The sequence below is a fragment of the Indicator indicator genome, chromosome 3 (assembly GCF_027791375.1).
Source record: "Indicator indicator isolate 239-I01 chromosome 3, UM_Iind_1.1, whole genome shotgun sequence".
NCBI lineage: Eukaryota > Metazoa > Chordata > Aves > Piciformes > Indicatoridae > Indicator > Indicator indicator.
Window position 1 is genome coordinate 42036446 of NC_072012.1, and position 16582 is coordinate 42053027.

General features: G+C 39.5%; 1 protein-coding gene across 2 annotated transcripts in view; it reads left to right on the forward strand.

The window, feature by feature from the left end:
- USP15 (ubiquitin specific peptidase 15) overlaps nucleotides 1–12130 on the forward strand; it is a 65236-nt gene extending 53106 nt beyond the window's left edge. For both annotated transcript variants that reach the window (XM_054399729.1, XM_054399730.1), the window contains 12 exons: nucleotides 411–635; nucleotides 1709–1792; nucleotides 1880–1974; nucleotides 2784–2972; nucleotides 4787–4902; nucleotides 5032–5307; nucleotides 5609–5679; nucleotides 6053–6168; nucleotides 8135–8284; nucleotides 8868–8971; nucleotides 9825–9913; nucleotides 10167–12130. In XM_054399729.1, coding sequence (XP_054255704.1) covers nucleotides 411–635; nucleotides 1709–1792; nucleotides 1880–1974; nucleotides 2784–2972; nucleotides 4787–4902; nucleotides 5032–5307; nucleotides 5609–5679; nucleotides 6053–6168; nucleotides 8135–8284; nucleotides 8868–8971; nucleotides 9825–9913; nucleotides 10167–10352 — 1701 coding nt within the window. In that variant the 3' untranslated portion in view covers nucleotides 10353–12130. The remainder of the gene's footprint in view (nucleotides 1–410; nucleotides 636–1708; nucleotides 1793–1879; nucleotides 1975–2783; nucleotides 2973–4786; nucleotides 4903–5031; nucleotides 5308–5608; nucleotides 5680–6052; nucleotides 6169–8134; nucleotides 8285–8867; nucleotides 8972–9824; nucleotides 9914–10166) is intronic.
- The last annotated feature ends 4452 nt before the right edge of the window (nucleotides 12131–16582 follow it).

A 16582-nucleotide genomic window follows, 5' to 3' on the forward strand; every position in this document is an offset into this window, starting at 1 on the left:
TGTTCTTTATTATCTACAGCATTCAATATTCTGTCTTTCTCCAGTGCTCTTACTTTAGGGAAAACTCTTCCAGCACTGAGTTACAAGCATAGAAATAATACATAATTTCTCTTGTTATGAGTTACTTGAGATGGAAATTTTGGTTTTATTTGCTTTTTTTTTTCCTTGCCCCAAGCCACTTGAAATCTCTTTCAGACTGTGTAATACAGCTGACAGAATCTCTGTCCTAGGAAAAGCATACATGTCTTAACCTGCAATCCTAATAGTAGTAACGTATTTTACAGGGTTCTTTGGAATGAGGTCTCTATGTTTAGGTGGTAACTGAGCATGTTCTATCAAGTACTCTGACTTGTTTCTCACTATTCATTTCCTATTACTTCATCATAACCCAGGTCGTGCTTTAATTGCAGGTGGTTGCTGAAGAAGCCTGGGAAAACCATTTAAAAAGAAACGATTCCATCATTGTAGATATATTTCATGGCCTTTTTAAATCCACTCTAGTTTGTCCTGAATGTGCTAAGATATCTGTAACCTTTGATCCCTTTTGTTACTTGACACTTCCACTACCCATGAAAAAAGAACGCACTTTGGAAGTGTATTTAGTTAGAATGGATCCACTTGCAAAGCCTATGCAGGTAAGCCTCTTGCTTTATGTGCAAAACTCCTGATTCGTGTGGCATTAACAAGGAACCTGAGTTCCTTTACGTTTTTTACAAGTACAATAAGCAAATCCAGCAAGCTTTAGTTTTCTGGTATTCTGGTTAGCTCTGAAAGTCTCAGTTGCAAAGACTGAGGAAGACTATACGTACATTCTTATTTTTCTATCATTTTAAGGAGGATATTGGCGATTTCCTTATGGTTGTGTTAATAAGGTTTCTTAATCTTTAAAATGTATGCTGTCCTCATTTTTTTATTTAAATGTTGTTATAGCTAATTTTTATGGTTATAAAAAAAAATTAAGTTCTTAATTCAGGCATAGTTAGTTCCTTAGTTTCTTAGCCTCAGAAGTCAAATAAGTGGTGCAAAAGAACCCATGGCTAAATATATCAGGTAGTCCTGAAGTCTTCTATACTAACACTTAATAGTCAAATGAAAAAAATTCAGATAAGATTTCTTTGTAAAGAATATTTTGCATTAATTTGCATTTTTTTGAGAGGTTGGTATTCTACACCTTAGAATGGCATGGAACAATGCCATGAGTAGTTGAAGATTAATCTCTGTGATATGTGAGATGGTTGTGAGGAATGGAAAGAGTTTGGGAAAAGTACAGGTTCAGCAGAGCTTTAGTGAGTCTAAACAACTCTGACTTATGTAGATATCGAACACATGCTGCACTTGGCAATTAGTTACAAAGGTATAATACCTTATTTCTAATTAATCCTGTTTTATTTATTATGCAAATAACACATAGGAGTCCTGTGTGGAGTTTCATTACTAACTGCAGGTGAACTGCACTATGGGAAGCCACAAAGAGGTTTCCTTTGATTGTTAATCATCAGGTTTTCTCTGCATATGAAATTAGAATTCAGTCTTTATCCATTGCTTGCCATTGCTTTTTTCCCACATTAATACTTTATAAACAACTTGTTTTATATTCTAGTTTTAAGGATCTAGTCAATAGCATGCATACACATTGTTTGGTTGTGTTTTTTCTCATGCATATTTGTCCACTGCAGAAATTAAAGTGACTTTTTTTTTTTTTTTTTAGTACAAAGTAGTTGTTCCCAAAATTGGAAACATAATGGATCTTTGTACAGCATTGTCAGTTTTGTCTGGTGTTGCTGCAGATAAGGTAAGTGTGATTTCTTAAATGAAACACAATGAACATTTTAACAGGTAATAACCTGATATAATGATGTATACTCCATTTCCTTTTTAGATGATTGTTACTGATATATACAATCACAGATTCCACAGGATATTTGGCATGGATGACAATCTAAGTAGTATTATGGAACGTGATGACATTTATATGTAAGTATAGATAACATTCTTTATATCTTGAGCCAGCAATGTGCTCTTCTGGCGAAGAAAGCCAGTGCCATTCTGGGGTGTATTTGAAGGGGTGCGGTCAGCAGGACAAGAGAGGTTTTACTCCCCCTCTGTTCTGCCCTGGTGAGGCTGCATCTCAAATACTGTGTCCAGTTCTGGGCCCCTCAGTTCAAGAAGGACCTCAGGGAACTGCTTGAAAGAGCCTAGCGCAGAGCCACAAAAATGATGAAGGGAGTGGAACATCTTCCTTATGAGGAGAGACTGAGGGAGCTGAGGGCTCTTTAGCTTGGAGAGGAGGAGACTGAGGGGTGACCTCATTCATGTTTATAAAGATGTAAAAGGTGAGTGCCAAGAGGATGGAGCCAGACTAAGCTCAGTGATGCCCAGTGATGGGACAAGAGGTGGAAGTTGAGGCATAGGAAGTTCCATGGAAACACGAGGAAAAATGTTTTCACTGTGAGGAGGACAGAACGTTGGAACAGGCTGCCCAAGGGTGTTGTTCAGTCTCCCTCTCTGGAGATACTCAAAACCCACCTGGATGTGTTCCTGTGTGATCTGCTCTGGGTGATCCTGCTCTGGCAGGGGCATTGGACTGGATGATCCTTTGAGGTCCCTTCCAACCCCTAAGATTCTGTGATTCAATGATCTCTTTGCTTTTTGTTTAGTTACTTGCAAAAGATTAAAACCTAGACATAAGATAAAGCCAGATGTTTGGGGTTTCATTCTGTTTTTTCCCCTTTGTAGCCTTTCAGCTGACAGTTGTCCTTTCTATTTGTTTGTTTTTCTTTTAGATTTGAAATTGCTATCAATAGAACGGAAGACACAGAACAAGTTATCATTCCTGTTTGTTTGAGGGAAAAATGCAGGCACACTAGCTACAGTCATAGTGGTTCTTCACTGTTTGGTCAACCTTTTCTCATAGCAGTGCCTAGAAACAATACTGAAGATAAGCTGTATAACCTGCTACTGCTAAGAATGTGGTAAGGTTACTTCAAGAAAACCCTGGATGTTATGAATGATGCTAATAGATGGAATCAGTAGGCACTTATGTTTGCATGCATTGCTAAAAAGCTGGTTAGATTTGAGTGCTGTCTTTTCATTGACTTTCTGTTAACTAAAATTTTAGCCACTCAAAATGTGAACTAGTGTCGTGACCCAGTATCCTGAGCCAACCCTGGGCTGCAGGGCAAGTCGTGCTAAGATTCAGGAATTCCTTTGGAGTAAATTAAAGCAAACTGACACCAAATGGCTGATGAGTTGGGTTTATGAGATTGGACTGGAGCAGAGAGGATGAAGAGAGAGGAAGAGAGAGTTAAGAAGTCAGACAAATAGCAAGATACCACCACTCATTGGATGCAGTAATGTCACAGGCATAGTCTGTGTTCTTGGTGGCTGCTGTACATCCCAGCAGGGTCTTCTGTTGTAGATGCAACACCTGGACCCAGAGGTTGTAGTCCTTTTATACCCTTTTGGCAGGGTGAGCAGTCTCTCCAAGTCACAAAGAGAGGTATGCTCAGAGGGGTGCCATTGGCTGTTCAGTGGCTGTTGCAGTGGTTTTAAAGAGGGAATTCCCACCTTCACAGAAATTATCTTTTCATTGTCAGCCAACAGCTCTCCTCCAGAGCTATAAAGGCCATCAAAACCACCCTGTCTATTCAGATCAGGTAATGTCACACTTTGTTTGAAACAATAGAGTCATTGTGGGCTATCAGCCCAGTCCTGCCACACACACTGTTTTGAGACAGTAGAGGATTGGGCTGTCACAACTAGTGTGGATTTTAATTTGATTTTTTGTTAGCATAACCTCATCATAAAATTATTTGAGAAGTCGATAGTCGATTTGTATTGTCAGTTCAGGGGAATTAATTCTGCTGCACACGTAGGTGTTTGTTAGGGCTTCATAAAATGGAAATGTTTTGCCAATTATGCTGCTATGGTTACACCTCCAGTATCTGCTGTAAAGCTTATACACAAATTTATTTTATAAAGGTACATGGTAGACACTTTCTGAAATTAGACTTGAATAAGTGTCCTTCTGTGGAAGAAATTGGAACCATGTAACATCCAATTTACAGTTATGCTCTATTTTCTGTTGATGAAACTTGCTCTGTAAGTGAACATGGGTTTTGTGCCTGTTAAAAACATGGTTAGTGAACGGTTAAATAAGTGATTTGTGAAAAAACAGAAACTAATACAAAGAATCAGATGATATAAGATCAGGTAACTGCCAAAGCTTTCATAGATGTGCCGTTTCAGACACGCTTGTTAGGCAATAAAGCAATTCATTCTGAATAAATCAGAAAGGAGTGCAGGGGCTGGAGCACCTCTGCTACAAAGACAGGCTGAGGGAGCTGGGATTGGTCAGCCTGGAAAAGGGAAGGCTCTGGGGAGACCTCATAGCAATCTTCCAGTACCTGAAGGCAGTCCACAAGAAGGATGGAGAGAGACTTTACAAAGGCCTTTAGGACAAGGGGCAATGGCTTCAAACTAGAGAAGAGCAGATTTAGATTGGATGTTAGGAACAGGTTCTTTACGATGAGGGTGGTGGAACACTGGAACAGGTTGCCCAGGGAGGTGGTTGGGGACTCTGGGCAGCCTGATCTAGTTGAGAATGTCCCTGCTGACTGCAGAGAGGATTGGACTAGATGACCTTCAGAGGTCCCTTCCAACCCAGACCATTCTGTGATTCTATGATTCTATGAATACAGTTTGCTAGGAATGATTTGCTGTAATGGTTTAATTGTCCATTAAAAATTCATTGATTCTAATTGTGCCTTTCATTTGCTATATGTAGCCGATATGTAAAAACATCTACTGAAAGTGAAGACACTGAAGGATCCTTGCACTGCTGTAAGGACCATGGTATCAATGGTAATGGCCCAAATGGAATACATGAAGAGGGATCTCCAAGTAAGACTGAACTGTCTAAACTTGTTTAGTATTTTGCATTCCATTTGAAAATGAAGTTAATTCTGTAGTGTCTTTCAATTATTGCTATTCTACCTTATTTCTTCCACTTTATGTTTCCAATTGTTTCAGGTGAAATGGAAACAGATGAACAAGATGATGAATCCAGCCAGGATCAGGAACTTCCTTCAGAGAATGAAAACAGCCAATCAGAAGACTCAGTTGGAGGTGACAATGACTCTGAAAATGGATTATGTACTGAGGATACTTGCAAAGGTCAACCACTCATGGGACACAAGAAGCGATTGTTTACATTCCAGTTCAATAATTTAGGCAATACTGATATAAACTACATCAAAGATGATACCAGGCATATTAGATTTGATGATAGGCAACCTAGGCTTGATGGTAAGTCATGGGGACAGGCTGGGCAACTTTTGATTCTGATACTTTTTCTCTGATTCCACTTCTGTAGAATAGTGTTTCATTCTTTCTGTGTCATTTGATACTTTTTTTTTAATAATAAATTCTGTTACTGTATTGTTATTGTAATTAACTCTTAGAAATGCAGAGATTGTGCTTCAATTTTTTTTTTTAATCTTAAATTCATGCTAGTATTGTTTAATTTTGAAGAGTGTTTGCCCAAAGTTAATACAATTTCATGTAAAGCAAGAAATAATATTAAGAGAAAACATTTTTTTAATCTTAGAAAGATCTTTTCTTGCTTTGGATTGGGATCCTGAACTGAAGAAGAGATATTTTGATGATAGTGCAGCAGAGGTAAGCTGTTCATGATACTCCCATTTCCAGCACTAATACAACTTCAATGTGAAAAATACAACTAAATTCAAGACACATAAAGAGACTGTAAGTTTTCAAAAGAGGAAGCTAGTATGTCTTTTTTTTTTTTCCTCATTATTCATAGTAGGTATGTTGTCCTAAATAAACTTCGTTTACACATCTAAGTAATTAGCAAGTCTGAGGTTTAATAATTTGGGACTAAATCTGAAGCTGTGAAAACTTTTTGCTTCAATGGTTTCAGTGAGTTTTTCCATGTATAGGAGCTGTGTAGTTACTCTTTATAGTAAGATAACATCACTAAAATGAGTTTTGTTTCATTTGTTCTCTTAACTCAAGAAATACTTCTCTTTAGGATTTTGAAAAACATGAAAGTGTGGAATATAAACCTCCCAAAAAGCCTTTTGTGAAATTAAAAGATTGCATTGAACTGTTCACCACAAAGGAAAAACTAGGTGCTGAAGATCCATGGTAAGGACAAAAAAAAAAATTGTTAAGTTTTATGTTGCCTTTCTCAAAATGTAATGAAAAAATCTAACTGGTTTCTTAATAACGTTTTGAATCTTTGAATTTCAAGTGTAGCCCTTGCTGTTTTAATTTCTTTATCTGATGTTGCTATGTAAAGACACTTGTGCAGCGTTTTTTAATTAGGGTTTATCTCTCTTTTTTTTTTTCCCCCCTTATATCTTCAGTTGTCAGATACCAAGATACAGAATATGCTTAGACCACTTCACAGAAGAGTTGCTTCCCTGCATTGTTCTTATTTACTATACATGAGTTCACCTGCCTGTTTCCCCCCAACATAGAAGTGAGGGAAAAGTAACACATAAAAATACTGTGGGTTGAGATAAAAGGGAGTTAAGAAAAAAAGTTTTACAGAGCAAATTGGATAATAATACAATGTACAACTACCTTAGCCAATACTATAATGCACAATTGTCTTAACTTAGCCTATTTGCAGAAAAAGAAAAAAATGCAGCATAAAGCAGAAAAAAGAGAGAACTAGCCAATTCCCACCCATCCTGCTGCCGTTCCTGTGGCAGGAACCAGGAAGCGAAGAGCAGCAACTGGAACAGGAAGCCTCTCCTGTTGCAAAGTGCTTCAAGCCCCCTAATACTTCACTTCAGCCAGTGCTTTCATCTTGAAGCTGGCATGAGGCAGGATGGTTGTGAATAACAGCAGCACATTTAAATTCAACCCAGGACACTTAATCTTCCTTCCTGAGCCTTACTTCTAGAAAGATTTAAGTATGCATTGCAGGGAGTGGAAATTTATAAGTCACAGCCTGTTTGGTACTTGCCTAGTAAGAAAGCAAGTTTTTATAGGGGGGAGTTTCTTCAGGTCCCCAGTAGTCACTGTTATCTGGTTTTAGTGGTAGGTGGGATGGGTTGCAAGATAGCTGAATTTGGCAATTGAAACTTGGAAGAACCACAGTTTGTAAAAGATGAGAAAGATATCATTTAACTATGGACACAGGGACTACTACAGGAGACAAGAATCCTATATTTGGAGGGGTGCTACTTTAGTGTTTCAAATGCTGTCGATCTTCATTGTGAGTATGCTTGCACACTAGCACCTCACATTTTAAACTGTAAGGGATATCAATGGCATTAGTAGCAGAAGAGGGGATGTGGTTTTCAGCTTTTGCTCGTTCAGTTCTTCCTATTTTAGCAGAAAGGGACCTGGGGATTCTAATAGACAAGCAACTGAATATGAGCAAGCAGTGTGCCCAGGTGGCCAAGAAAGCCAATGGCATCCTGGCTTGGATTAGAAATGCTGTGTCCAGCAGGAGCAGAGAGGTGACTGTACCCTTGTACTCAGCTCTGGTGAGGCCATACCTCGAGTATTGTGTTCAGTTTTGGGCTCACTACAAGAGAAAAGTCAAGGTGCTGGAACAAGTGCAGAAGAGGGCAATGAAGTTCAGGAAGGGCCTGGAGAATAAATCTTATGAACAGTGACTGAAGGAGCTGGGGCTGCTTAGTTTGAAAAAGAGGAGGCTGAGGGAAGCCCTCATTGCTCTCTATAACTACCTGAAAGGACATTGTGGAGAGGTTGGTGCTGGTCTCTTGTCACAGGTAATTAGTGACAGAACAAGAGGGAATGGCCTCAAGCTGCGACTGAGGCATTAGACTGGACATTAGAAAAAATTTTTCAGGGAAAGAGTGGTCAGGCATTGGAATGGGCTGCCCAGGGAGGTTGAGTCACCAGCCCTGGATGTATTTAAAGGTGGTTTGGATGTGGTGCTTGATGTATATGGTTTAGGGGTGAACCTTGTAGAGTAGGGTTATTGGTTAGACTTGGTGATCCTGAGGGTCTTTTCCAACCTGAATATTTCTGTGATTCTGTGATTATACTGTTTTTCTCTATGGTGATGTGTTTTAACATACATACAGACTGCTGTTATCTAACATTGATTATATTTTTTTTTTTCTTTTAGGTATTGTCCAAACTGCAAAGAACATCAGCAAGCTACCAAGAAGTTAGACTTATGGTCACTGCCCCCTGTACTGGTAGTTCATTTAAAACGCTTTTCCTACAGCAGATACATGAGGGACAAGTTGGATACATTGGTTGACTTTCCAGTAAAGTAAGAAACCTAAATATTTTGGTTCTAGAAGTGTAAATGCTAGCAGAACTAGGGCACATGATTAATTCAACAGTTGGGTAAAATGGATTTGTTCTCAGCTTCCACACATGGATCTAGTAAACACTGATGACAAAATGCTTGTAAGTGAAGCTTTTAAGGTTGTAGGAAGTTTTTAAGGCCACGCTGGATGTGGCTCTGGACAACCTGATCTAGTGGAAATTGTCCCTGCCCATGGCAAGGGAGTGGGAACTAGATGGTCCTTGAGGTCTCTTCCAGCCCTGACAATTCTGTGATTCTGTGAAAAGTATGAACTTGCAAAAATATTAATAGTAGATATATGTGGAAGAACTCCTGTCAGTGGTTATGGCTAAGCTTACTGGTTCCAGTGAAAAAGATGTGCTGTCAGTGTAGTCTGGTCTCTATATGGGTTTCGTGGGGAATATAAAGGTCTGAAAGTCCACCAAAAAGTGAAAATATTTAAAATATTATTAACATTACTTTCTTTTGGTTGTTTTCTTTGTGTTTTGGCTTTGTGTGTGTGTGTGTTTGAATTTTTTGTGGTTTCATTTGTTTTTTTAAACAGTGACTTGGACATGTCAGAGTTCCTCATCAATCCCAACGCAGGGCCTTGCCGCTACAACTTGATCGCTGTCTCCAACCACTATGGAGGAATGGGCGGCGGGCACTGTAAGTTGACCTCAAAGATCATCACTCTACATGCCAGCTTTCTTTCCCTGTTTATCAATTACTCATTGCTTTGAATCAGTGGCCTTTTTAATGGTTGAAGGACAGGTTTATTTTCATTACCTTGAAATGCTTTCACAACTATTTTAACACAAAAATCTGTACAGAATGAGCTTTCAGTGATAATTGTAGGTTCTTTTAATCTTCTAACTATGCATATTGGGGGGGGGGGAATAGAAAATGTAAGTGTACCCTTGTACCCCTGCAGCTGATTGGGTTTTACTTGTCTGTATTTTTGAACATTGCGCATCAGACCTTATGAGGAAAGGCTGAGAGACCTGGGTCTGTTTATTCTGGAGAGGAGAAGACTGAGAGGGGATCTAATAGATGTATATAAATAGATGAGGGCTGGGTGTCACTTGCACCCTGTGAAAGGACAAAGGGCAGTGGATGTAAACTACAGCACAGGAAGTTCCACCTCAACATGAGGAAGAACTTTTCTGTAAGGGTCACAGAGCACTGGAACAGGCTGCCCAGAACGGTTGTGGAGTCTCCTTCTTTGGAGACTGTCAAGACCTGTCTGGATTTGTTCCTGTGTGACCTGCACTAGATTCTGTGGTCCTGCTCTGGCAGGGGGTATTGGACTCAAAACATCTCCAGAGGTCCCTTCCAACCCCTAACATCTGTGATCTCCTTGAAAGAAGATACAAAAATGAAAAAGTGACTGTGGGATTTTATTTTGACCGTGGTTTGTCATTATACATTCTCTTTAGAAGTAGGACATTACTGGCTAATCTTTCTTTGCCTACATCTATGAAGATACAAAGTCCTTAAACATTGTACTTTTTTGTCCTAGATACTGCTTTTGCAAAAAATAAGGATGATGGAAAATGGTACTACTTTGATGACAGTAGCGTGTCCACTGCATGTGAGGACCAAATAGTGGCAAGTACTTTTTGTGTTTCTAAAACTTAGGCTGTTGATGATGTTTTCTTCTTGAAGGAGTTTAAAGAGTAAATTCTGACACAGTACATTTGTAGGTAGCCATTTGTGTTCTTTCAAGGGACAGTACAAAAACTGTTTTCTCCAAAATGCAACAACAACCGGTGTGAGAGCTTTGTACTTGAAAAATATACTTTGAAAAACGTACTTTGGAAAAAATATTTGGTAACTTGCATTATAAATCTCTCTTTTACAGTCCAAAGCAGCATATGTGCTCTTCTACCAGAGACAGGACACTATCAGTGGAACTGGCTTTTTCCCTCTTGACCGGGAAACTAAACAAGGTGCTTCAGCTGCCACAGGCATCCCACTAGAAAGTGATGAAGACAGCAATGAAAATGATAATGATCTAGAAAATGAAAATTGTATGCATACTAACTAATGGAAGAACTAGAAGCCATAAAAGAGACTTTCTCCCTGGGGATACCAATTGAAAGAGTGAAATTACCCAGCAAATTAAGAATTAAAAAAAATCTGAGATGAGGAATTTCGGATAACAGAATGTAAATCTTTAATACATTTTAACATGTGCAGTACTTGAAGTGAAACAATAAAAAGTTAAACAGCAATTGTCTTTAATGCATTTACAGTCTTGTATTCACAAGCTATATATAGGAAATCACAAATAAACCCCTTTTAAGTTTTCTGCTGCTGTTCTGATGGATTACGTTTTCTTTTGGTTTGGATGTGAGTTAATAACTAAAATGTTAAATCTGTGGACTTCTGACATTTATTTCTTAGTACTGCAAGAATACTACTGCCAAGTCTAGTTTCTGGATGAATATGTACATGTTCCTTAGGCTGTCACACAGACTCCAAGTAAAAATGTCATAAATACATAAGCAGTAGTTTTCTTGAAAGGGCAAATTTTTGCTTCTCCCTGATTTTTTTTTTAATTAAAAAATAATAATAATTCGGTCACAATAGAAGAAATAGCTTGAAAAGGTGTTTTAACCTTTTGTGATATAGTTGATTATCCAGAATATTATGTTCATCTTACTGCTGCTGTGGAACAGGTTCTGGATTTCATGCTGCATTAACAAAAAGTTTTTCAATTCAATGTAAGTATCCTTCGTTGCTTGTGGGAATCTACTCTGCAGACATAACTCCTGTTCTCTTGCTTACAAGACATGCATCATTTTAATCTGATGTCAGTCCAAAATTGAAAATCGTGCTCTTCAGTTCTCTCTCCCCAGTTTTTTTGTAGTTTGACTGCTTGCAAACTACTCTGTAATAGGGTCAGAGTTAATAGTATTCTCTATCCATAGTAATGACTGTGTATCAGGCTTAGGTGAGAATTTTTTGAACATAACCTGCCTTTAAATAGTTAATGAACAAAATTTCTTTTAAAGGTGGGCCTGTTAATTTGCTCTGTGTTCCTGATGGGATTCACCATAGCCTTACAGCATATCGGGAAAGGTAACTCATAATTAAGAGAATTGGCAATTGCATGTTCAAGTCAGAACCTGTACAGTATATAAGGCATACAAACTTCAAATTGGACTTTAGTTAACTATGTTCAGGGGTCCAGGATGCCAAAAGAAGTGTGACATAAATCTGGAACGTTTTTTAATTTGCTGCTTTCCCTTTGATCTAGTTGGAAGAATGTATTATTGATTTGTATACAATACTGCCTTTGAGAGGGGGCTCCTAAAAATCTGGGGACACACTTCACATATCTACTACCTGGATAACTGCTTTGTGTCCCACCATTTAAACAAATGATTTTTGAAAAGAAGAAAACAAAAAAGGAAAGTATGATGTTCTTCACTTGAACTAATCAAATACAATAGGTTATAAATTGTGTATTGTAAATAAAAGTTCACTCTGTGAGTGCACATTTTGGTAAATTATTTATTTATGTTAGCATTAAAAAATTTAAAAAAGAATTGCATTTGACCAGGATATAAATGAGGTATGTTGGATGTGGCTTTGCTTTATACCTTGATATTAAAACTGGTGTTTCATCCTGGTATTTTAAAGCTGCTTTGAGGTTGATTTTAATTTTTGTTGGATTTTTTTTTTTCTTTTTTTTCTTTTTCTTTTTTAATGTAAACTAACCTCCTGCATGACAGAGGTTAAAATTTTGTCTGCACTTGAGTTCACTTGGGTTTACATTTGAAATGCGCATGTTTATTTATACAGATTTCAATAAAGCTATTCAAGGCCTTATTTAGTCCTTCCATTTTCTTACAAATTCTTTTCTTGTAGTGTTTGTGTAATGGGTGGTCTCTGTCTGAAAACAAGTCTAAGAATCACAGAATGTTAGGGGTTGGAAGGGGCCTCGAAAGATCATCCAGTCCAACCCCACTGCCAGAGCAGGAGCACCTAGACCAGATCACATAGGAAAACATCCAGGTGGGTTTTGAGTATCTCCAGAGAGGGAGATTCCACAACCCCCATGGGCAGCCTGTTCCAGTGTTCCATCACCCTCACAGTGAAAACATTTTTCCTCATGTTTCCATGGAACTTCCTATGCCTCAGCTTCTACCCCTTGCCCTTTGTCCTATCACTGGGCATCACCACGCAGAGCCTAACTCCATCCTCTTGACACTCACCCTTTACATCTTTATTAACATGAATGAGGTCACCTCTCAGTCTCCTCTCCTCCAAGCTAAAGAGCCCCAGCTCCCTCAGTCTCTCCTTGTAAGGAAGATGTTCCACTCCGTCCTTTGTGTGGCTCTGCACTGGACTCTTTCAAGCATTTCCCTGTGGTTCTTGATCTGAGGGGCCCAGAAGTAGGCACAATATTCCAGATGCAGCCTCACCAGGGCAGAGGGGGAGGAGAAGCTCTCTTGACCTACTAACCACACCCATTCTAATATACCAGAAGATAGTGTATATATAAAAGGGACCCTCTCCTGGCATTATCTGAGTCTAAAAACAGTTAGAAAGCTGCAGAAAAAATAAGTTTGTCACAAAACTTTTTTTTTTTCTGGAAAAGTAATACTGTAACAATAATCAAATGGAAAGATACTAACTTTGAGCTCATTGGTGAAATGAGGCATTACAATTTGAGATTAGACAGACTTGATACAGTGCCAGGAAAATGATCCAAGCTTTTGGCTTAAACCCTTGTATTTAGGCATTCAATACAATACAAAGCTGTGTAATAAACAGCTCGTGAGCTTAGCTTGTTTATTTTAATTAGAGCACTTGAGAGATGAAGGGTTTGGAGCACATGACCTAGGAGGAGCATCTGAGGGAGCTGGGGTTCTTCACTCTAGAGAAGAGGAGGCTGAGGGGGGACCTCATTGTTCTCCACAGCTACCTGAAGGGAGTTTGGAGCAAGGAAGGGGCCAGCTTCTCCTCCATGATGACAAGCAACAGGACTAGACAAAATGGTCTCAAGCTGCACCAGGGGAGGTTTAAGCTGGATGTTAGGAAATATTTCTTCACTGAAAGGTTTATCAAACATTGGTATGGTCTGCTCAGGGCAGTGGTGGAGTCACTGTCCGTGGGGTTGTTTGAGTGGCATGTGGACCCGGAGTTTAGGGACGTGTTTCAGTGTCAGCCCTTCAGTGCTGGGTTGAAGGTTGGACTGGATGGTCTTGGAGGTCTCTTCAAACCAGGCATATGTGTACATATTCTGGGATGAGATTTTTCTGAAGTGTAGAGGGAGGTAATCCTGGAGAATTGATCAATCATCTCCTTGAATAACACAAAAGCTCCCTTACATTGATACTTCCATTGGCTTTCCTATATCATGTTAGCCTAGAACTTACTTGGAAAAATCATTAAGGAGCAAAGGACAGATTCTGACAGGAGTTTGTAGACTGAAGCTTTAGAACCTGGTTAACTCAGTCTCCTAACACATTTTATTCTCCCTTTGAAAATGCAAATAAATATATAGTTATAGATAGATAATAGATATAGATATATACATATAGAACTAGATAAATAGATATAAAGATAGATAGATAGATAGATAGATAGATAGATAGATAGATAGATAGATAGATAGGACCTCCAAAGCAATGTATTTATCTACTAATAGTCATATCATTGCAGAGATAGTTTCTACTTGTTTATTCTGTTACCAATATTTTGGCTTCCAAGATCACACATACTCAGTGTGTAAGCTTCTTAATCAGACAGAAAAATCAATGTCATTTCTACATGAGTATCTCAAAGGTTTCTGGAAAATCAGCCAAGTTGTGAGTTTCATAAATCTAATGTGTATTCAGACATAAGATACAATAATGCATCCACTGTGGACATGCTTAAAATTAAACCCACAGAAAGCATTTTTTATGGTGTCTATCAAAAGTTACTGCCACTCAACTGGTCATGTATACGGAGAAGATACAGACAGAGTTCTACATCTCTTTATGAATCATGTCTGATAAAAAATCTGCAGTATGCTTTCTTTTTTGGGTTACATTGACAGCATGTGTTTTTTGATGCCTATAAGCATCAGCAGAAACCCCAGAATTATAAGATGCAGTTAACCTTGTTAACTTGCCACAGGAACAAAACAGAACGGGAGGCAGAAGACAGCTTGCCAGATTTTGTGACAGCAATGCATACTCTAAAGTCTGTCTGGGAAGGAAGGAGAGGTGAAGAGATACTGCCCACAACCTCTTGTTTTAGTTGGCTTTAGTGAGGGGTCTTGGACGCTTTGGTGCAGATCAGTTCCCTGATCTCATCTATTACACACTTAAAGTCCTACCTGCCTCCCTTACAGTTGAGAAGACAAAAGTAAAGCTGTCAGATACTACTCTGCCACATGATTGAGAAACATGCACCTACAGGTAGTTGCTAATCCCAGAATCACAGAACATTAGAAGTTGGAAGGGACCTCCAGAGATCATCAGGTCCAACCCCTTCTTTTCCTTAGGAAGGTAAACTGTCTTTGATTCTGTAATTCTGTAAACTGAAAACAGTTCCACTTTCTTAGTTCCACCACTGTATGCTTTACTGAGACATGCCTTGAATGAAATTTTGGAATAGCACAGAAACCCTGGAAGAAGCCAAATGTGACAAATTTATGACCAACTTACCCCATTAACTAGGGAATTAACTTGGTTACTAAGTGCTAGGTAGCATTAACAGTCATCCAAATAATGCAAAAGCTGATACAAACCACAGATGATAAAGAATTCACATCAGACAGTGTGGTTTTATGAAGAGTCAGTTTTGTTATTTGGGGATGGGGTGAGGAGAAGAGGGCAATACATGAAAAAGAGAGTTGATAAATAATTCTAGGTGCATCTATATTAGAATCATAGAATCATAGAATGGTCTGGGTTGGAAGGGACCTCCAAAGGTCATCCAGTCCAACCCCCTCTGCAGTCAGCAGGGCCATCCTCAACTAGAGGCAGATCAGGCTGCCCAGAGCCCTGTCAAGGCTTACCTCGAGTATCTCCAGGGATGGGGCCCCAACCACCTCCCTGGGAAACCTGTTCCAGTGTTCCACCACCCTCATAGTAAAGAACCTGTTCCTAACATCCAATCTAAATCTGCTCTTCTCTAGTTTGAAGCCATTGTCCCTCATCCTATCCCCACAGGCCTTTATAAACAGTGTCTCTCCATCCTTCTTGTATCCCCCTTCAGGTACTGGAAGGCTGTTATCAGGTCTCCCCAGAGCCTCCTCTTCTCCAGGCTGAACAACCCCAGCTCCTTCAGCCTGTCTTTGTAGCAGAAGTGCTCCAACCCCCTGATCATTTTCATGTCTCTCCTCACAATGACCAGTTCAGATATGCCCATGGGGAAAAATACATGGCTCCTAACAATTAAAGCAAAACCTACACATCATGCAATTGAAACAAGGTCTGCAGCAGTTTCTAGCAGCACAAAGGCATTTTCCAGAACACAGGGAAGGGTTTCTGGAAAGAATTCAGATGAGCTATGCTTGTTTCCAACATCTGTCAATGTTACAAAAAACAAAGTGAGCTGTGGGTGTTCTGTGAGTGTGTGTCTCCCTTGAGGAGAAAGCTTGCAAACAGGAAGGACAGTAATTACTTTGTATCACTTATTAAAATACAAAGAACATACCTTCTGTCACCTCAGATGGATCAAGGGAGGTTCTCCTCCCCCTCTACTCTGCCCTAGTGAGGCCCCACCTAGAATATTGCATCCAGTTCTGGGGTCCCCAGTTCAAGAGGGACAGGGATCTACTTGAGAGAGTTCAATGGAGGGCTACAAGGATGATGAAGGGACTGGAGCATTGCTTTATGAGGAAAGGCTGAGAGACCTCAGGCTGTTTAGTCTGGAGAGGAGAAGATTGAGAGGGGATCTAATAAATTTATGTAAATAGATGAGGGCTGGGTGTCAGGAAGGGACAGCCTCTGCTCACTTGTGCCCTGGGATAGGACAAGGGGCAATGGATGTAAACTACAGCACAGGAAGTTCCACCTCAACATGAGGAGGAACTTCTTTACAGTAAGGGTCACAGAGCACTGGAACAGGCTCCCCAGAGAGGTCGTAGAATCCTGGAGACTTTCAAGACCCATCTGGATGCATTCCTGTGTGACCTGTGCTAGATTCCTTGGTCCTGCTCTGGCAGGGAGGTTGGAATTGAAGATCTCTAGAGGTCCCTTCCAACCCCTAACATCCTGTGAAATCCTGTGAAAATACAGTTTAGGATTGCTCCTATAGGACTGGTTTCCT